Source organism: Coloeus monedula (genome assembly GCF_965178545.1).
Source record: "Coloeus monedula genome assembly, chromosome: 20".
NCBI classification, from domain to species: Eukaryota; Metazoa; Chordata; class Aves; order Passeriformes; family Corvidae; genus Coloeus; species Coloeus monedula.
The window spans coordinates 6239507-6261756 of record NC_138800.1 but is presented as its reverse complement, the minus strand read 5'-3'; the positions used below and the strand labels follow the sequence as shown (position 1 = coordinate 6261756).

The 22250-nt window shown below is 46.7% G+C and overlaps 1 protein-coding gene across 7 annotated transcripts in view; it reads left to right on the top strand.

The window, feature by feature from the left end:
* The window catches only part of SLC43A2 (solute carrier family 43 member 2), a 33951-nt gene extending 12380 nt beyond the window's left edge, over positions 1–21571 (top strand). For all 7 annotated transcript variants that reach the window (XM_082294608.1, XM_082294613.1, XM_082294611.1 and 4 more), the window contains 10 exons: positions 210–286; positions 6422–6514; positions 7202–7335; positions 7732–7934; positions 8628–8771; positions 12232–12370; positions 12809–12941; positions 13799–13872; positions 15558–15681; positions 16518–21571. In XM_082294608.1, coding sequence (XP_082150734.1) covers positions 210–286; positions 6422–6514; positions 7202–7335; positions 7732–7934; positions 8628–8771; positions 12232–12370; positions 12809–12941; positions 13799–13872; positions 15558–15681; positions 16518–16679 — 1283 coding nt within the window. In that variant the 3' untranslated portion in view covers positions 16680–21571. The remainder of the gene's footprint in view (positions 1–209; positions 287–6421; positions 6515–7201; positions 7336–7731; positions 7935–8627; positions 8772–12231; positions 12371–12808; positions 12942–13798; positions 13873–15557; positions 15682–16517) is intronic.
* The last annotated feature ends 679 nt before the right edge of the window (positions 21572–22250 follow it).

The window sequence follows — 22250 nt, the reverse complement described above, 5'->3', positions numbered from 1 at the left end:
GTCCTGAGCTCTGCCTTGGAGGAGAGCCCTGTCCCTCCCAGTCTGTGTGGCTGGGGGGAAGATGGGTGCTGGGTCAGGAACAGCCGAGACATGTCCTGAGGGTGTTGATCCGCTGAGGTTTTTGCGTGTCAGGACCAAAGCCCTCAGGGCTCTGTCTCCTTCCCCTCTGCACCCAGTGGAAGCTAAGGGGAGGTTTTTTATTGTTGCAGCTCTGTCCGTGCTGATATTCATTGCCCTGGCTCTGAATGGCTTTGGTGGGATGTGCATGACCTTCACATCGCTCACGGTAAGTGAGGAGTTACTACCTGACTGCTTTATCCCTCCCTGTGGCTGTGAGCTGGGCTGGCAGGAAAGAACAAAGTGGATCTTCTACTTGTGGTTTGAATAGCACGTGCTTGTGTTTGGTACAAAGGGTCAGTCACCCTTGGGAGTGAGTCCTTGGTTGTTATTCTAAAGCTTGTTTTCCCCAATCCTTTTTTTTTTTTTTTTCCCACCTGCCCTTTGTATCTCAGGTGAAGGTGGGGGGAGGGGGAAAAAGGAAGTGTTTTTGTCTAGGCCTCATCATGTGCCTGTACATCCAGTGCTCAGCTGCTTGGCACAGGCTGGATGTGTGTTTGCACTGGACTTAGCATTGACATAGTGCAGGAAGAATCAGCAGGGCACAAACCCTTGCAGCTGGGTATGACCAGCTTTCTGCAAGCACAGTTTGCATCTCGCCCCGGGAAAATGGTTCTTCTTGATCACAAAAGCTTTTGCTTTTCAGAAGGCTGAGAATCCCTTACAGGCATCCTTAGAAATGCTGTGTTGTTGGATGTGCACAGGCCACTTGGATATGTTCAGGATTGTATGGAAAGCTTTGGTCAACAACTGTCAGCTGGATCTCTATGTTTTGGGGGTTCTTTCTGCCTGGAGGCAGAAGCAGTATCATTCTCCAAATAACTGCTTTATTTTCTGCCTCATTACCCTGATTGTTGTCAGTGTGGCTCAAACAGGGCTGGGTGGAAAGTCGCCCAGAAAACAAGCCTGGGAAGCACAGATTTTTTTTTTTTTTTTTTAAATTTTTTTTTCCCCCAGAGCTGTAGTTGAGCACTTTCAGATTTGGACTGCACTACCTTGAACTTGCTGTTGAAGCAAAACTTCCTGTTAAAGTTACCTCTAATTTAACAGGGCTTAGACGCTGACTGGACAAGGCTTAGACACTGGCTGAGCTCCCGAGACCTAAATTTGGCAAAGGCTGGCTTTACAGAGCACTCTGTGTACCGTGCTTTTGCTGCTGCTTTCATATATTCAAAGCTTTCAAAACTCTGTGCAGATGTTGCTCTCTCCTTCATATGTGGTGTTCTTCACTGGAAGCCTTGGCTGTGACCCTGAGGAACTATGGAGCAAATGTCATCCTGCCACACTTCAAATAAAAGCAAGGAGAGGAGCACATCACTAGTGCTGTGGGAGAGGAGAGGATTCCCATCCTGCTGCTGCCAGCATTGGTTATTGTCTCTCTGGGTGGTTGTCAAGGGGTCACAGTTTATTTTAGAGCCACTGGTGATGATAGGAGTGAGGGCAGGATAGGGCAGGAATAGATTGGGTGTGCTGTAATGTGGCTTTTAGCAGCAGGAGTAAGCAAAGCCACTTATTAGTGCCCTCATTAGTGAGCTAGGTCTGCAGTGCCAAGGAAGAGCAGCAGCAGGAAAAAGGTCAGATCTTCCAAAAAGAGATCCAAGCCTTGAGGAGGTCTGGAGCAAGCAGTGATGCTCTGAGGTCACACAGATGCCTCAGGTGGAGTCCATCCCCTCCAGGTGTACTCTGCAAAGAGCTGGGGTGGCTTCAGGCCTGACTTCTCAAATCCAGAGGCAGGTGTAGCTGCCTGTGCAGCTGCACAGAGGCATCTCAGTACCTGAAGTGTGTGAATGTGATTAAAAATAGCCTAAAGTGGGAGGGAAGCACTTCTTCACCTGCTCTGAAGTGTAGCTGTGCCACTGACTATTGGAACCAGCTGTATTTTGGTGGTTGGCAGCTTACAGCTTTATCATTCTGCATGCAAGCTGCACTTGGTGTGTCAAGAGCCATCTTCTGCTGTCACAGGGTGATACCTCGTGGATTCCTTCCAGCTGTGGCCCCTGGAGGCAGGCGAGGGAGGAATGTAGGGACAAGCCTGTGGCTTGTAGGCTGTGGGTGACGAACATGCTGTGCTCTGCCTTGTGCCCAGGAAGAGATGGGCTGAACGCTGAAAGGGGACACTCAAAAGACCTTTGTAAGGACGTTCATTACCAAGGCACTGAGCCCTGCTTGGCTCCGGGTGCTGGGGAGCTCGGGCTGGCTGGCACAGGTGCTGGCCGCCGGGCACACACCTGTGTGCACCAGTCACAGCGTGGTGACTCCCTTCTGCCAGCTGCAGGTGACCCGGGGCGCTCCAGGAAATGGGTCAGACCCACTGGTGCAGTGGTCCTCAGCCACCCCAAGCAGGGTTTGGTTGCTGCTTTGTGGCAGGGTGTCCCTGAAACCCAGCTTGTGGGGCTTCAGGTGTTGACACCTCCTGGGACGTGGTGTGATCTTGTGGCAGGGACCCTCAGACAGGGATAAAGGGGATCTCTGAGGATTAGAGCCTGGGACAGTGCTCCACAAAGCTTTGCCTCTTGAGTTTGAAGCCTTTTTCAGTAACAAGTCCCCAGGGTATCATGAGAGCACATGGCAAGTTGTGGAGCCAAAACAAGCTGCTGTTCCGGGGTGCTTCGTCTGTGGCTTGGGGAGGAGGGGGCAGCCAGCAAATGGTTCCCAGTTCTGGGAACAAGGTCAGGCTGTGCCTGTTGTTAAAATGCAGAGGGGAGATTTCTGCCCTGTGGCTTGGTCTTGGCCAATATAAGTGAAGATTGGAAATGGAAACAGATCTGTGTTGGTGGCTCTGACAGCAACACAGGAATCTGGCGCTGGTTCTGCTCCGAAGCTGTTTCATGCAAAGAAATAAACATGTGTGATAAATTACCACAAAGAGCCTTTTATAGATTGTTCTCTGTCCTGTTTTCCTTTCAAAGAATTACAGCTGCTTTGCTCTGATTTTCTGCTACAAACAGCCCCCTTTAATCAGAGGGGGGGGGGGGACAGCTCTGTGTAGGGAATCTTCTTTCTTGGAAATATTAGGAAAACTTAGGTCTCTGTGAGCTTTTGTTTGTTGGAGAATGGGAACAGGAGTTTCCATATGCAGAGGGGGCAGTTCGAGGCTTTCTTTGAGAGCATATTTTTAGTGTCTGTGTAACTTCCAAATACACCCCCAATAGGGAAAACAAAGTTTAATTGAACAAAAATACCATTTTTCAGTAGTCTAGTTCTCAATGCCTTGATTTTTTTCCACTGTATTTTCAAATAGTCCTTGCAAGAGGAGGGAAACAGGGTTTGGTAGCAATGCTGTGGTATTTTCTGTATATGGAATGTCTCCAAGGAAAAGCTCGAAAACAATATAAATTATTTTAAACTCGCTGTAGGGCAGATGAGGAAAAAAATCTGCAAGAGGAAATGATTTATCAGTTTAAGATTACAGCCCTGCAATAAAGGACTCCAGTAATAAACAGTTACGTGTGGCAACATTGACTGAGTGTCTTTGTGACAGGGCATAAAGTTAATAGTACATTGAGTATTAGCAACCTTTAAACAAGAAGCTTTAGAGTTCCTGTCGTCATAGGTCTTGCAGAATTGGAGCTGTCATACCAGAATGGGCAGAAGTTAGTGGAGGAGTCACTTCTGGCCTGCGGGGATGAGATCAGAATGAGGATTAGATCCTTTTTGGTGGCAGAAAAACAGAGCTCAGTTGCTCCATGGCTTGTGTTTTTTGTTGTTTTTTTTTTTTTCTCTCTCCTCTCTGTGGTTCATTTTTTCCAATGCTTGCTACTATAAAGACAGCATGAAAAATGACTTGGTAAATATTGCATGTTATTTTTGTAGCTGGTCTTTAGATGAGACCTGCACAGGCACTGTCAATGCTGGCACAGTCTGAGAGGTTTTCTGTCTTGAAGGGACTTTTCCCCCTTCATCTCCCCTCTGCCCTTCCAGGTTGTCCCACATTTCTCTTCCTTCCAAGTTCTCAATGTTTGCAGTTTCTTCTTTGATTGGGCTGGATAAGACATTAAATCTCTTCTGTCCAATTTTTTAATCTAGCTGCTTGCTTGGTGCCAAATTGGATTTTAGGAAGTCTTTAGCCTTTCTAGGACTTCAGTCCCAGTCAAGGCAGAAGCAGCCTTGGGTTCTCCTGGTCATGGCTGCCTGTTCTGTGTCTCCAGTAGCCCTCAGAGCAGGAGGATCCACCTGGAAGTTGCTTCCCTGCTGTATGAAAAGGGCTTTTTGTGGACTCTGGATCTCTTGGGAAAACCAGCCCGAGCCAAGAAGCAGCTGTGTTTGTGCAGCTCTTGCCCTGCCCTGAGCTCCCCAGCAGGAGCAGCAGTTTTGTTGTCATTTCTGGACATTATTTGAGGTTTGGGGTGTTTGGGATGAAGGAAATGCCCAACCTGGTGACAGTGACTAGCCTTTTTTGCAACCCTCAGCTATTCCACTCCGCAGATGCTGCTTTCTGGGAGTGTGTAAATTTAGGCCACTGCTTCCAGGAGGAGATTTTTCAGCGCCTGGTAACAGACCTTTGGATCCTTTTGCCATTTCCTGTCTGCAGCTCCCGAGAGCAGCCTGCTGGCAGCTCTCCCGCATGCGGGGATCGGCGATGGGTGTGGGGATGCTCCGCAGAGCAGCGCAGCCTCGTCTGCCTCCTCCTCCTCTGGGGTTCACGGGCAGCATCGGGCTCAGCACATCATTCCTGCTGCTCCCCAGCCCGGGGTTATCTGAGGACCTGGAGCCTGCACTGCATAGGAAGCTCTGCAGTGAGGCACAGGGATGATAAACAGCCAGATGGGTCCCGGAGTGCTCCTGCACAGGAATACTTGCCTTGTAAACACGCCGTGACACAAGCCAGATTTGCTTGCCTTATATGCTACTCCTGGGAAAGATGGATTTGTTTTTCAGCCCTGCAAGGGGAGTGTGATGGCAGCATTTGCTTGCTCAGGCTGATATTCTCTGAATCGTTTTGTTCAGCAGCCTCTTTGCACAGATGAAGGGCTGGTTGTGCTTTCAGTCCTAGAAGGCATCTGCAGTGTCCTGCTTTGAGGCCCTCTGAGGCTGACGTGGCAGTGATGCTCAAGTGAATTTGGGGAGTAAGTGACCCAAAAAAAAGGATATGGGAGGGAAATCTGCCAGCCTGCAGCAGAATCTCTGCCCATTGACCAGCTTCAGGAGGTATCAGCTGAGCTCTCCATAGCCTGACAGCTTCAAAGCTTCTCCCTGTAATTTCCAGTTTCCAGGCCAGCATTAGTGAGTGATGGGAACTTGTTCATTTCTGATTGTTTAGGAAAACAGGGAGTTCCTCCCTTCCCAGGAGAGCAGGAAGGTCTCCCAGTTATTTCTGCCTGTCCCACTGTGCCTTTGGATCTTGAGTGGAAGCAGGGGCTGCTGAGCCATCCTGGGAGTGATTTTGCTGTTCAGGTGGCAGAAGTGGCTGCCATGAACTGCTGCTGGCTGTCCCTGCTGAGAGCTTTGCTTTCCCAACAGATCCTTGCAGAACCAGCCTGGTCTGCTCTCAGCAGAGCCAACACACCTGATGGGAGCCCAGGCAGTGAAGTGGGGTGGGTGGCAGCAATAGTAATGCCAGGTGTTGATTGCAGCAGGGCCCAGTAGCTGTGTGCTGAGCAATAAATCCTGGGATATCTGGTGTTTGTGACTCCTTCCCTGCACCTAGCTCTGGGATAGTGTGCTGAGGCATCTGAGCCATCCCAGTGATGCAGAAATGATCAGCAGAGAAAGTCTGCTGCCACAGAAGGAGCCATGGAGATGGCTAGAAATGGAAATGCAAACAGCAGCACTGTTTGTGCTTGCCTCTGTTCCTTCTTGTTATAACAGGAACTTTCTGGTCTGCTGCAAAAGATTTGGGTGCTGACCCAAGGTGCATAAACAAAGCTGGCGGTTCAAGGTGTTGCAGGGTGTGTTAAAGACTGCAGCTTGTGTCTAACGACCCTTGACTAAAAAGAGGGTGATAAATAGAGAATTTGGGCACATGTTTGTGGGAGAGGAAAGGTGGTGGCTACAAGTTTGGGGTAAGGAACTCATAAAAACAAATGCTCCTGTACTAAAGGTGACCAATGCAAAATATGCTGTCAGTCTGGAAAGAAGCAGCGTCAGTAAGCACATAAATCTTGGGTTGTAGGCATTCCCTGTCTCTGGAGACACCAGTGCAACGTGCAGAGTAATATCTTGAAGAGCTAAGTCATGCCTGAGTAAAACTGGCTGCTTCACATTCCGGTATCCAGGAGAATTAATCCTAAATGCCAATATCTTCTCGAGAAAGCCTCATTCCCTTGGCAGCAACCTGCTTCAACTGATTTTTCTCTCTCCCCAGCTGCCCAACATGTTTGGTGACCTTCGTTCCACCTTCATTGCTCTGATGATTGGCTCCTATGCTTCCTCTGCTGTGACTTTTCCAGGAATCAAGGTGAGGCCCTGGGATCAAGGCTCGTGACTGGTGGTGTTGTGCTGGCATCTTGCCCCGTTTAGCAATAATGTGGCAAGAAAGAGGGACTGTTGGCTGAAGCACTTTTTTGGAGATGTGCATTTGCAAGATTCGGTTCCTGTCTGTATTAAAGACTTCCCAAGTGACTGCCTCAAGAATGTAGCAGATAGAAAATTTTAGAAATGCCAAGTAGAAGTGAAAAACTAAAGATTTTTTTTTTTAGAAAAGGTTGCTTTGTTAATCTCTAAGGAGTGTATATATAGATAATTTTTTTTATCCACATATATATATATATATATATATATATATATATATATATATATATGGATTATCTGTGTGATTGTCACCACAACCACAGTAGGGCTTTGAACATAATTTATTGCTGGCAAATAGGACTGAAGGGACAAGGGATGGTTACCTGGGCTGCCTGGCTGGATCACCCAGTTCTGATCCAGGGATGTTTCACTGCAGTCTCAGGTGTGCAGGGAAGTTCCTGCTGGTTTTCCAAGAAAGTCCTTGTCACAAGATTGGTTTTTGTTACCACTTGAGTTTAACCCATTTTAAGTGTATCCTGATGTTCTTTCCCAGTTCCTCTTGGACCTAATTCCAAGAATATTGAAGTGTCTTTCTGCTCCTGTAGCCAAAACAATATTTCTTTGTGATTTCCAGGTTATATATGACTTTGGGGTCTCCTTCATCCTTATTCTGCTTGTCTGGGCAAGCTGTGCAGGACTCGTTTTCCTCAACTGCTTCTTCAACTGGCCCCTGGAGCCCTTCCCAGGACCAGAAGACATGGACTACTCGTAAGTCTCCTCCAAGGCTAATCCCATTCCTAGGAAGAGCTGGCAAAAAGAATTTGGAGGAGTAGACAGGGAACCCCTTGCATGCTGTTTATTGCTGCCACCACTTAGGTTGAGGATTTCTGCCTGCCACTAGCAGGTGAATACCTGTGGAAAGTGGGACTTTCCAAACTGAGGGAGTTAGCAAGGAAAACTGATCTATTCCTGGTCATAAGGATTTTTATATTGATTTGTGCCAAGTTGGCCCAGGGAAGGCATCTCAGTGAGCTCTGGATTGAAACCATTTGATGGAAACCAATTCCTTACATCCACAAACAGCCTTCCTGACTCCTCAGCAGTGTTACTGCCTCTGATTCCTCACCCTGTGTTGCAGCTCTCATGCTCTTTGCAACCCAACAGGGTGAAAATAAAGTTCAGCTGGCTGGGATTTGACCACAAAATCACCGGGAAGCAGTTCTACAAGCAAGTGACGACTGTGGGGCGCCGTCTCAGTGTGGGGAGCTCCATGAAGGGCCCCAAGGAGCCGGCAGCTTTGCAGGAGAACAACAAGCTCTGTCTGTCTACAGTGGACCTGGAAGTGAAGTGCCAGCCTGACAGTGCAGGTGTGGTTCTGTGGGTGCCCCAGGGGTGCTTGTGCTGGCACAGGCCTGTTGGCCTCCCTGCTCTGCACCAGACCTGTTTGTGAGGGAGCAATACGTGCTCCGGGTGTTGCCAGGGCCTCGTGCCATCCACCAGGACTGGAATACAAGTTGAGTCATAGAAGGAATCCTGTCCTTGGATCCTTGCCTGAATACAAGCAGTGTAGCCAGAGGCGGGGACAGCACATGGGAGCTGGTGTGGCTTTCAGGGGGACTGGACAGGTGGTCACTGCTGGCTCTTAGGTTGACTGTTGCCATCATGGCAAAGCCTTCTTTACTCAGGGGCATCACAGAATGGTTTGACTTGGAAGGGACCTTAAAGATCATTTCATTCCACCCCCTTCCACCAGAACAGGTTGCTCAAAGCCCCATCCAACCTGGCCTTGATGGTGAAAGCCAATGGTTTGAGGCTTCTTTTTGTCCTAATCCACCAAATTGGGCAAATCTTCCTTCCTGCTTCCTTGCCCCAGTTACTGGTAGCCAAACTCCAAGCATCTGCAGCTGTTGATTATGGGAGTTTGTAAGGCACCAGGTGAACCCCTTGGAGATGCCACTGGCACTTCTAGGCAGGAGAGGACCTACTAGGCCAGAGGTGGAATTGTAAATGTTTACTAAGGTATACTACCTTCTTCAGGAACTCTGTTATTCCTTCTGCAGCTACTCCCTCCTTCATGAGGAGTGTCTTCAGTCCCATCCTGTTGCTCAGCCTTATCACCATGTGTGTCACTCAGCTGAGGCTCATCTTCTACATGGGAGCCATGAACACCATCCTGGAGTTTCTGTCTGGAGACGAAAGTCAAGGTAGGGGAACCTCTGAAGACCTTCACCTGCTTTCCTGGGGTTGGGAGCTGAGCCTGACTTGGTTAGTGAAGGCTGAGCACCTGATTACTCATCAGGTTACGTCAGTCCATGGTGACCAAGTGCACTGACAGCTGGTGGGAGGGTCCAGGGAAGAGCTGGAGCCAGCCTAGCACAGAGGAGCTGCGAGGCAGGCGCTTGAATGTCAAACTAATTTTAGCCCGGTGTGTACCATGCTACCCCATGCTATTTCCTCACACAGGTTGTTGCAAGCACCTCTCAGGGTGGACTGTGATAATTCTTATTTTAACTGGAAAACGTATTTCATCGGGTATTTGCTTAACTTATCCAAAGCAAGCAGAGAACGCAGAGCATCTGACTCTCATGAGTAATGGTTGGACTCGGTGCCTCAGCCCAGCACCCGGGGGTGGGAGAAGTGAAGTCAGAGCTGGTTTTTTGTGCAGCTTGGTGGGTGCTGGGGAGGCTCAAGGGTGCTCCCTGCGCTGGACTCTCTGCATTTATAGTTCTGGTGAAGTTCATGGAGCAAACAGGAAAGAGTAGATTAGTTTACTGTTGAAAATACTCAGGATTGCAAAACCGGACTTAGCCTTTTCTTGTTTTGTTTTTGTCCTTTGTAGTAAGATCCAGTTTGAACTTGTTAAATCTGGATTGCATGAAGCTGATAAATCAAGAGGCACTCCTCTGAAAACAGGAGTGAGCTCTGGGGGAGGGAAGGAGACGCAGGAAACTCCAAGTGCCCTGGCATTCCCTGAATTGCTTTGTTTCTTGAGCCTCTGACAGCCTGCAGCATTCAGCTCTTTATCTCCTGGCTCAGGAGCCAGCTTAGACATTAAACAGCAAAACAGCACAAACTTCACATTGCCTACCTTTCCCAACACTGCTTCCTTTTCTGCTTACCTTGTAACTCTGACACTGCTTTTTAAAAAATTAATATTATGTATTTTTACCCTGGCTTGCTATACTCATTTAATTTTCATTTCTTTCCTTCTCCTCCGCTCCTTGGAATTTCAGAATTAATATTAACTCTATATTAACTACTATTAACTATATAAGCTGCCAATTCTACTTTTAAGCTCCTTGCTTAAAACAGAGATTGTGCCCCTTGAGTATATTGCAAGTTTTCTGTGCCACCTTTAAGATTTCTTCCTATTTTTTCCCTTCCTCCCCCTGAATGTAGCCTGGGCTCATTGCAGTGCAGTCTCTGTCTTAGTGTTTCCATGGCATCAGCAAAACAGTGGTATTGTCTGGTCTCGGCAGTGTCAGGCTGTGCTGCAAGAGCAGTTCCAAGGCACGTGCAGCTCTCTAGAAATGTAATCTGTGTGTGCATCAGGAGAGGATGGGATGCTGCTCCCCTGCATTCCTTGTTCTTCTTGCATTTATTCACTTGGGTGGGATTTGCTCAGAGAGCTCCCTCCACCTCCAGCTGCCCTCGGGAGCACTGAGCGAGGGAAGAGGAGAGTTGAGTCAAACCCCCCAAGTGTTGTGGTAAAAGGAAAGTTAAATATTCCTGGGAGCAGAACAGGAGAGAAGGGTGTGGGGAAAATCACGCAGATAAGTAGTGAGGTCTTTAATTGCAGTCTCCTTGAAAGTTCTTTCTGTGCACATTATGGTGACTTAGACCTGCCATGAAACCAAAAGGTGGAGAGAGCAGTCAGCCTGTGGCTGCCTATCTGCTGAAACCCCCCAAAAGATGAGGAAGAAGCTTAAGGGTTCATTCTGTAAATGAGTGTGTAATGGTGTTGTAGGAAAGCAGGGGAAAATAGATCTGTAATGCCTAGAACCTGAAATTTGTCTGCATCTCTCATAAATTGTCACCTTGCTTTTAAATGTGGTGATACTGGGAGAGCTTGGGGAGAATCTGGGCTGGAAAACTCAGCTGTGTGAGGTGCTTGCTCGGGGTAGTTTTGAGGGAAAAGCATCTAGGACAGTGAATGTAAAGGCTCGTGCCCGTGCGTGCTTCCTTTGCTAGGTATTCTTGCTTTTTCTTCTCAGGAAAGAATGTTTTTTAAGAGGATGGATAAGCTGAGGGGGCCCTGTTTTGTAGCAGCAGCTACTGTCTTCCCTCTTCTTTTCTTGCTGACCCCATAAATTTCATTCCCTCATTCAAGCTGACCTCTGCCCTTGCTGTTTAGAGGCCAAGATTAAGTGTTCAGGGTAACATAAAGAGGCAAAACATGACAGCGTGGCTTGCTTCTTACCCTGTATTAAATAACCAGACAAGAGTAAATCAGCTGCTGCAGTGTTTATGAAGAGAGGGTGATGCCACCTGTTTCTCTTGACTGCAGCAGTTGCTATAATGAGAGGCGATGTGGATCACTTCAGGGCATGCCTTTGTGGGAGGAATGGGGGCACAAATGTGAGCTTGGAGGTTGGAGCTGGAAGTTCCTCTCAGCTCCTTTGCCAGCAGCTGGAGCCAGGAAAAGATCATCAGGTGCCATGCTTGGGCACAGCAGGGCAGCCCTGCTGGAGTTTGCTACAACTGTAATAGGAGAGGAAGGCTTGTTGGAAACGTTCTCTCCGTTACCAAGTGGATTTTGGTGGAAATCCTGGCTGTACCGCTTTGGCTAGACTTAAAAACGCATCGGGAGGGACAAATTAAAATTGGAGCTGCTTTGCTTACAGGGCTGTAACTTGTGCTCTGTGCTGAGATGGGCAGTTTCAGAACTACATCCTTATTTCAGAGCTGTGGCACACCATGACTCACCAGACCTTCTGTGTGGTGCCTCAGTCCTCACATGGGCTGCTGAGAGGAAGTGGAAAAAAGCCTTGCAGGGTTGGGGAACTGCTCAGTAACAGGAGGGGACAATTTCTTCTGAGTCTGCTGGCATCAGCTTTCCCTTAGCAAGCCATGGAGATGCTTCTCTCATCATTAACACGAAATTTTCATCACTTTGAGCTTTTTAACGATTGCTCACAAATGCTGTGGTTTTTTGATGTTAATCTCCCTTCCCCCTGCTTCCAAACTTGCTCATTCAGCACAAACTGGGTTAGTCTTCACCTTCCCAGCCTGATTGTCCTCGCTGGAGCATCCCAGCTGGAGAAGCAGTAGCTGCAGCTCCCAGCAAGGCAGGAGAGGAGATGACTAAAGTAGGCCTGGCTGTGCTGCACATGAAGCTTATAAAAACTTGTCCTGCCCAGAATAAACCTCACTGGCACTAAGCAGGTGCTGTGTCACCATTTTTTGGAGCCCTGCCTGCTGTTGCCCAGAGAATTCCAGTGCAAGATCAGAATGGCTGAAGGAAGTGTGCCCACTATGTCCACTCTGATGGCTGGAAGGCTGAAGGATGGAGTGGGGCTTTGATGTCCCAGCTCCTACATCCATCAGTATATTTGCTCTGGACTTTTAATGAGGTGATCATTAGGGAAGAACAGCGTTTTTTGTTGTCTTTTTTCCTGTCACTTGAACTGACAACTCTTTTTTTTTTTTTTTTTTTTCCTGCAGTGGCTCTCTACACTTCCATTTTTGGGGTCCTGCAGCTGCTGTGCCTGCTGACAGCGCCTGTGATTGGGTGCATCATGGACTGGAGAATGAAAGAGTGTGATGATGGCTCAGAAGAGAATGAGGAGAGCAACGCTGAGCAGTGCGTAGCGTGTGCCACACGGGACATGCAGCCACCTAGCAGGCCCCCTCTGCTCTGCCTTATGTGTTGTGGGATCAAAGACTGGAAAGAATATTGGCTCTTCAGTATAGAAAAGAAAGCCTGAAGGAAGACTTGATAATTGCAGAGGAAAGGAGCAGACTATCTTCCATGTTCACTAAGATCAGTCAAGAAGAGCAAATTTAAGTGGTAGCAGGAGAGGCTCAGACTTCCCTCCTAGCCCAAGAGTAAGAGTAACAGCAGTGAAATAATTACCCAGATGCTCCTCACCTTCCACTGGTGGAGATCCCAGCACATCCATAGGCAGACCTATATCCAAACTGGTGTAGATAGAGTTGATGTGATGTGTGGAGAATCTTGCTGTGAATTCCAGCAGCTGCTGGAAGTGTGTTTGTAACACAGGTTTTGCTGTCCTTTCAGAGGTGACAAGAAAAAGAAAAAGCGTGACCGTCAGATCCAGAAAATCACCAACGCCACCAATGCCTTTGTATTCACGAACTTACTGCTGGTTGGATTTGGAATCACCTGTCTTATTCCTAATCTACCGTTGCAGGTGAGTAGGTGAAATGGGTGGGGGTGCTGGCAGAATGACAGGACAGTGCCAGGAGAACCTGCTGGTGGTGGCAGAAGGGCTGGGACTGGCACTGCTGGGAAACTTCCATCCTGCTTTGGAAGCCTCACTTTTAGAACTGAAACAAATAACACTGTGCAGTTTCAATTCCTTGGGAGAACATGAACAAGCAGCTATAGTTCAAATGCCAGTTGATACAGAATTTATTTGCACTTCAAAGTTTCTGCAGCTGGGCTGTGTGACAACAAGTTCTTGCCCACCAAAATCCTCTCAGCAGTGCCTGTATGTTTAAAACTGGGCTTGATTTAAGCTGCTGAAGGTTGAAAAAACTTGCTGCAAGAAGCATAACATGGTGATGTGTACAGCAGGTTATTCTTGCGTCAAATGCTATGCCCAGTGATATCTGTGGGATTATAAACCTGTTAAAATATTTATTCTGTGCCACCACCTGTTTTTGGCAGAGGAGTTTAGTGATTTTATGCTCTACTTAAACACGCCTTGATGATGTAGGCAAACAGCTGCAGTTTGCTCATACTTGCGTGTTGTCCGCAATAACTTGTGGAAAATTAACTAAATTGGTGGCTGTGGAAAAGCATGGTGATCCTGGCTTCAGGTTGCTGGGGACATGTCCTTGCAGCAGTGCCACTTACCAATGACAGAACTCTTGTGTGTGTGCAAAGTAAGGAAAAGCAGTGCCTGGAGACAAGTACAAATTTCTTCCCTTGTGCTTTCCCAATCCTACCTAGAAAGAACAGCTTTTAGGAATGGTGGTGTGTTGGGATCTGGCACCGCTCTGGGTGGGTGTCTAGGATGTGACATTTTTCTGCTTCTCTTTTCAGATTCTGTCCTTCATTTTGCACACAATTGTGAGAGGATTCATCCACTCAGCTGTGGGAGGCCTCTATGCAGCTGTGTAAGTGTCTGGTTACCTATAAAATGTGGCTGGCCAGATAAACTGGTTTGGGGTGGTAGGCTCTCCTGGGGAGACGGAGATCAGGAATGAGGTCTTCATGGTCAGAGGGGGAAAATGATGCAACTTGTTTCCTCAGTCACCTCTAGACATGACAATAGCTGGACTGAAATCCCAGCTGGTGCTTTCCTTGTTTAGCAACAGAGACAAGCACAGCTATGTGTGGGCCTCATGTGAGACTAAACTATTGACACTAAGGTTATATAGTAAAAACTCAAACTCAAGGCTTTTTTTGTCTTGTAATGAGCAGATATGTGCATGTGCCCAGGTAAAACATTAATGTGACTGAAAACATTGCTGCTGCTCTCCTCTGAAGTTGACATTGGTAAAACATTGCTCAAGATACCATTAGTGATGCCTCCTCCCTTTCCCAGGACAGATCATCCATCCTGTTTCCAACTTGGCAAATTATCAATAGCTGAATCGAAATACTCTCTTCCTCATTAAGCAATGTTTTTGGCTTTGAAAACACATCTGTCCCTCAATCCTGAGAGGTTGGACAGAGGAACAAAGAGGGGCTATTCTCTTTCAGGGAATCAAGAGATTTGTTGAGGTGGGAAGAGACCTCTCGAAACCAAGGTCAGCTAGAGCAGGTTGTCCAGGAGTGCAACTGATTGTGTTTTGAGTATCTCCATGGATGGAGACTCCACAGACTCCTTCTGTCAAAGGTTTAGATTGTAGTGTCTGGGGAATCCAGACTAGAAAACACATCTAAGACTCTGCTTCAGAAATGCATAAACTTTTGGCTCTCTGGCAGCCAGAAGCAAAATATTTTTGTCTTGGGCAAGGTAAATAAATGTATGTTGCAGTGTATATCCCCTTACTTGTAAACTAATCCTGTTTGACCATTGCAACTCTCTGGAACTTCCTGGAGTTGAGGTATTTTTTTGCTTTGAATGCAACTGCTTTGAATATTTGAAGGTTTTGATTTGCTTCTTTCTCTCCAAGTTCAGTTTAACCTGACCCTTTTAAAACACTGCTCAGTCATGGAAAGAGAAAGATGTTAGATGATTCCTGAAATTTATTTTTCCATTAATATTATCTGATACCCAGCACTTGCCAGTCAACAGTGTTGTTTAGTTTGACATAGGATCAAACTTGTCCTCTAAAAAGGAAAACACTAACCTGTTGTGCAGGTTTCACTGACTTCCAAAGGGAGCAAATTGTTATGACCAGATGAAAATGATTGCTCAGCCACAAGTCATCTGGATAAAGAGGCCCTGCTTTTAACTTGTAAATATCAACACTGTGCTCCCTGTGCAATAGGAACAGGAGTTGTATAAACACTTCCACCTGCCCACAGTAGAGCTGCAAAACAAAACAAGTGCTGGATCTGATATTACTGAAGTTTGAGAGCTCAGGATGAGAATATTCTGGAGAAGAAGGCTCCAGCCGTGGCACCAGTGCCACTCTGCTCTCAAGAGCTCAGTGCACACCACAGGGTATAGGTAAATACCCTATAAAAAGGGGCAGTCACACAGTGCTGGAGGGAGTTCTGCACATTATGCATGTCTTGGGACTGTGCTCTCACGTTGGTCTCTGTTATTGGACTGGGAATGTAATCTGACCTGGGTGATGTGAACAGTCAAGGTGACACATAATAATGCTGTTGCTTTCTTTGTTGACAGATACCCCTCGACTCAGTTTGGCAGCTTGACAGGGCTGCAGTCGTTGATCAGTGCCCTCTTTGCCCTTCTGCAGCAGCCTCTCTTCATGGCACTGACAGGACCTTTGAAAGGAGACCCCCTCTGGGCAAGTTCTTCTCAGTTTTAATGTGGGAGCTTTGTGGTTAAGATGATTTTTGGCTTGTTTCTTGGGGGGAAAAAAAGGACTCCTCTGCATGAACCAAGGTTAAAAACAGCTTTAATTTTACATGTCCCTGTTTGCTGTTACCTTGGTGCTGTCCTGGAAACCTTTCCCTTTGTGAGTAATGACTCCCTGGGCAGGAAAGCCAGTAACCCTTATGGTGTATGGAAAGGGAGGAAGGAAATGGTTTCCACTAACAGTTTGTGGTGAGTCAGAATCTGACAGGTTAAAATGGGTGAGTGTGAGCAGACCTCAAAATTCAGGACAAATACTCTGGCACTTGAGACCTATGAGCTCCAATTACCAGTAAATTTTGGATTGCTGATGCTAATGTCCAAAAAGCCAAATGGCTGTTGAGGGCAGGGCTAATGTGGTGTCTTGCTGAGAGTCCGAGCAGCTCAGTAAAATCATGACATGGGTGGTCTTGGGGAGAATTCTGGTCTCTAGGCTACACATGCCCACGCCTGTTGCTCTTCAATCAGCAAACTTGGTGTGAAAGACCTGCAGCTCAAACAGCCCTGCCTGTTCTGTGAAACAAGACTCCTGCAGCCATAATCCAGAGTGAAAAACTCTTGCAGCTTTTAGCTTGTATACACAAGGTGCTCTGGGCACAGGAGCATAAATATAAAAACGGTGGAAGATGTTGCCACCACATGGAGCAGGGCGTCTCCTGGTTTGCCCACAGCTGGGTGACGTGGGCTGGGCTCTGACACCGCTGCATGCGTGACTGGGTTGTTGTCTCCTCCTAACCAGCCTAATTGTGGTTTGCTTTTCTCCTGCAGCTCAATGTTGGCTTGCTTGGCATGAGCCTCCTGGGTTTCTGCCTCCCAATCTACCTGGTCTGCTACAGGCGCAGGCTAGAGAGAGAAAAAAAGCAGAAGATGGAAGATGCCAAACTTTTCTTCAAAATCAATGGCACTCCCACTGAGGAAGCCTTTGTTTAAACTGGTGCTTCATGTACAACCTCCCCTGTACAGGTTCCTACCACATCCGTGGGTTCTACCTGTGGTGTAAGCCAGGACTTTTCTCCCCTGGCTCTGCCGGTCTTTGCTCATCACTGGAGCGAGGGCTGGCCATCATGACTGATACGCCTCAGATATATGGCAGGAGGAGACTTCCCACTCCTTACTCCAAAACACAGGACACTTTTCCTTTTTATAAAGGCCATACAGATATTGTGTCTTAAATTATCCCCTGATCACACTCTCCAGCAGCAGAGAGTTTGCATAGGAAACTGGGGAGAGAAGGAATAGAGGGATGGGGGAAGAGGGAAGACAGACCATAATTTGAGTTTGCAAATGTAACACACTGAAGTCTGTTTTCTCCCCCTCTTCCCCCAACCTTGGCTGACACAGTCTCAGATGCAAGCTGCACTCTCCTCCCTCCCCAAGGCTTCATAATGGTCTTTCTGCTTGATGTGTAGCTGGACCCAGTGGTTTTACTGTGTCTCCAGACATATCCCTGTTTCTGAGGCAGGAAAGAGGTTTTTATTCCCATGTGTATGAGCACAGCTTCAGTGTGTATTGCTAAATGTTGGCTGCTAGCACTGACAGCTCCCAAACCTTTTATTACTGCAAATGACACAGACTGTGAGCAATGGATCTGCCTTCCACACTGAAATGATGAAGAGCCTATAGTGGACTGCTGGTCCTAGACCAAGCCTTTGGAGGCCTGGAATTCCTCTTCTTCCCGGTTCACAAAACCACCTGTACATGTTTTAAACTATCTGCAGTCCTGGAGCCTCTGAGATAAGAACTGGATCTTCTTTACCAATGAAGTGCTTTGAGACTTGTTGCCTTTTGCCTCTTCCCTCCAACATGGCCCTGGGAGGGGAGCAGCAATGTGTATTCAGTGAAGTGGAGAAGCTTCTTGAAGCTGAGTTCTGGGGGTTCAGACACCTTGGTGTTCATGTGCTGTGAGCTGACCTGCTGGTGAAAAGAACCAAGAGTGCAGAACACTCCTTTGTGTCTGGTTACTGGATCCTGTGGACATATGGCAGGGTGATGTGGTGATGTCATTTTTAGCCATAAGCTTATTTACCTTGCTATGATAATGGTCACCTAACTGCTGAGCACCAGGTTACTGTGACTGACCAAAATGCTGCCAGTTTGGCTGTTCTAGGAGCCTTCTACAATGTTGATGCTCTGTCTGGACAGAGCACATGGTGACTGATTGTATGGTGAAGCTGACTGTCAGAGCAATACATGTGGGTAAAGGTGCTCCAGGTCTGTTCACACCAGGGAGTGGAATACAAAGGGAATTTTTAACCTGCTTATTTTTATAGAGGTTTTCCTTGTCTAAAGCAGACTTTTCTGCCCTTAACCTTCTTGTTGAAGTCGGTAGCTCAGGCTCTGTAGCCCTGTGTTAAGCACTGAACTGAGTGGAGCTGCTGGAAGCAGGACTGTGCAGGGGTGAGGATGAGCATCCCCGGTGGGTGTGTGGCACCGACTGCACTGGGCTGAGCTGGTGGCTGCGGGAAGGTTGGGGCAGAAATAAAACAATTATGAAGACCCAGTAGTGGTGTTTTACTGCACAGCCTGGCAGGGGCTCAGACATTCACCTTGGCTATATCTGGTTGGAAAAGTACAAGCATTGCTCACTGGCGATTAGAAACACCGTGCTGAGACCTTCCTGTGAGAAATTACCTGGAAGCTGGTTGTTAACTCCTTCGTTGGGGGTTTGAAGGAGACAGAACCTCAGCCCGGGCAGGGTTTCACCTTTCCTGAAAAGCGCCAGAGCCTCGGCAGCAGGGCCGTGAGCCCCGCGGGTCCCTGGCTGGTGGCGGTGCCAGCGCAGGCGGCCGGGGCCGCTCCGCGGGCCGGCAGCGCCATCTCGAGTCGCTGCTCCCGCAGGCGGGGCGATGCTGCTGCGCGCCGCGGTACCTTTTAGTCTAAAGTTACTCCTTTCGGAAGGACTCGCCACTTGAGGATTTTACACTTTTTTTTTTTTTTTTTTCCCTAATGTGTTGCCTTTATTAAATGTGTTTGTTTCAAGACAGCTTTACTGCCTGCTGTCAACACTGTACTCTTCTGGAACTTTTTGTCTTTTGGTGATGATTTAGTGACCTTTCCATCTTTTCTTTGAGCAATAATTCAGATGGCAGAGTTTTGATTCATTTTCCTGGTTCCCTGTCTTGTCTCAAGTACGTGTTCAGAGGCCCACCAGCAGTGCTACAGCCCGCCTAGATTGCCAGAGGGCTTTCTGCAGATTTCTGCATTTTATATTACAATACTTCTAAATGGTTTTGAGAAGAGTCCTGTTCTTGCTCAGAGATATTTGTGACATGACAATGACAGTTATCAGGTGAGTGAGCCTCCATCCATAGTCTCAGTGTCCTAAAGCATAGTTGGAGGGTTGTTTCATGTGCTTTACTTCCAGCATTACTTCCACCTCAGTTTCAGAGTTGAATGTGTTTGCCTTCCACTCTTATGTCACTTAAATGCCTGTTACAAATGTCTCAGCAAAATAGTGGAAAAGAGAGTGGCATATTTTAATGAAGTCTTAGTGGAGATGCTGCTGCCTTTTAATTTAGCTCCACATACTTCAAAGGACACACATTTGTTTCTGCCATCTACCTCCCTGCTTCAGTTCCCAGTTCCTGCCCTTTATTAGGGCTATCTTCAAATCCAGTTTCATCTGATAAACTGGTGGATGTGTGTGCTTCTGTTCAGAAGCTGCTGGTCAGGTGTGAGGAGTAGAGTTCATGCCCTGGTGGGTACACAGGGAAGTTTTAGCTATTCAGGGTTGAACAGATAAATGAGATCATGTTCTCAGGCCATGAAAAGTCAAACTGGGATTTTTTGCAGAAGAATTTAGTGGGGAACAAAAGTATCAACTTTTTTTTAAAAGAGGCTGGTTAAACAATGCATCCACTAACTCAGGGAGATTTTAAGTTGCTGTAAATGAGAAAGTTATGCCAAGGAAAGATACTTGTCTGCATGTTCTGTCTTGTAAGAATTGGTCAAAGCTGGAGAAAACACGCTGGGCTAAAGTGAAACACTGGTCTGATCTAATGGGGTGAAATTTATTCTGACACTTGTGAACCAAACTAATTTCAAGAGCACTCTAAGATTTATCTATTCAAAACCTGCATCTGCATTCACGATGTGCAAACACTACTGATTGTGGCATAACTGCTTTAGAGCTGCACCTCCTGCAGCAGTGGGGTCCTTGGAGGGCAATATTCTGCCTTCAGCTTCTTCTGAACATTGTCTTGCACAGTGCAGAAACACAGCTGGGGTGGTCCCATCACATGTGGTTGCTCAGGGGCAGTTTGCCTCATCCTTTGATGCTTAGGGAAGTGGAATTGTGGGTTATATACATTTGGAGTGGAAAACAGCGTTGCTGCTTCCCAGCCGAGTGATGCAGGACCAAGACAATTCCTGGTGCGCTCCCTGAGTGCATGAGCCACCTTGTGGGAAAAATAAATGGGCTACCAAAGACTGGAGAGTCACAGCAGTTTGCATCAATAATGCATTTATCTGTATAACTCAAATACAGGTCAATGTGTTTAACTGCTTTCATAATTCCGTAATGATTTGTAGGACTTGGGGATTTTTATGCCCTTCCTTACCCTCATCCATATGGGAAGTGCAAGGAGGGTGGCCATGGGAAAGACCTCCATGGAAGCAACCCCAGCTGAATGTAATGAAGCAGAAACCGGATCTGTGAGTACCTCAGAGTCAAAGGTTGCTGTGTAAAGTGATTTCACCTTCTGGAGATGCTGCTCCCAGGCTCTACAGCCTCTCACATGCATTTAATATGCATTTGTATTAAAAAAAAAAAAAAAAAGAAATTCACAGCGTGGGGAAGGGAGGGTGACAGCTTTTTGCTTTCACTAATCTGCCAGAACCTAAGCCCCGTTGACACAGCCTTTATAACGCTAATGTTATGACACTATATCAGAAGTAGCAGAGAAAATCTGTGCTGTTCTGCTTAATAGGACACTTAAACTATGGCAGTCACTGAGTAAAGCTATATATGGATCCTTGAGATGAAACTGGACACAGATGTCTGGAAAAAAAAAAGGGGCAAATCTTGCTGAGACACCAACTGCAATGCTGCTACAGCAACTGAAATGTTCAACTCCCACAGCAAAGCCCATCCTCTTCATGCTCTGTCTATAAAGGAAAATTGCAGGATAATGAGATTTTAACTAAGCCTGTAAATCACTAAAATGTTTTCAAGTAGAAGATTTCCCTCTTGACAGGCTGATGAATTTGGAAAATATGCTACAAAATTTAAAGCAGATACTGTAGGGTAAAAGGAATGAAATCTTTACACATACTCGCTACTCTTTTTTTCCCCCTTTGAGTTTTTTTCTGCATCTGCAGAGCTTTTTGGTATTCCCTACACCCCAGTTTAGAAGTGCAAAGTGCTCATTATGGCAAATAGTATTACAGTAGGATTCCTGATGGGAACAGACTGGTTTGGGGTTTTTTTTAATTAAAAAAAAAAAAAAAAGTCACTTCTAAATTATAATTCACAATGTTATCTTCTCTGGAATAGCTGAAACAATGGTGTGTTATGTAGCTGCAGTCTTACATGTTAATTATAAAGCCCACAGGTCCTTGTTTTCCTCCATGTGCTGCCAGCCTGTCTGCGCAATCTGTTTTTCCCAGGTGTCCTGTGCTCCATGTTGTCATCCTACTGCTTTTGTCACTTCCTTGTGCCTGACCCTTTGTCACCTGCTTTTTATTCTGGAGACAACCCCCCCTTTTAGAAAACCCCCTCTTTAACCTGCCAGCATTGCCTCTCCCACCTTTTCCTGTCCACAGAATTTTTTGTAGCGTTTGCCGATGTCGAACTGTAAACTCCTTGGGGCAGGCCTGTGTCATCTCTGTGTTTGTAAGGTGATGTGCAGTACTATTTCAAAATAAAATGATAATAAGTTAATCATTAGTTTTCCTTCTGAGGGTGAACATAATGAAAGCATTGGTTGCTTCCTAATGAGATTATGGAGCCATGAATGCTTTACAGGGTGGCATCTGCCAAAGGGAAGGACTCAGGTTGAATATTTCCTTGACTGTCTCTTCTCTAGGTTAGGAGCTAATAAATAATGCAAATTAAACTTTTCTTCCCCAATTGAGTTTAATCTCTGAGAAAAAAACCGAAACCCTGTAGATGGCAGGTTGAGAACGAAATCAAGCTCAGCTATACAGCGTGAACTGCTATCAAAAAAATAGTGAAAAATAAACAATGTGGCCTTAGATGGGAGCGCAGGTGTTACCAGCAAAGCTGCACATCTTGGTTATCCATGCCTTAGCTTGGTGAGGCTAAATCTGTGGTGGTTTACTTTTCCAATCCAATAATGACAATCATTGAAAATGCCATAAATCATGACCTAGTGACAGGGTGAAGCCCATGACCTGAAGCCACTCACCCTGTCTGACTGTAGCACTGACTTATCCCCTGGCTATTTGTATTAATACTCTGGCCATTTATCATTCCCCCTCCCCACCCTCCAAAAAGACAGGGGCCACAAAGTTGACAAAAATACTGGAACACCTCCCTGT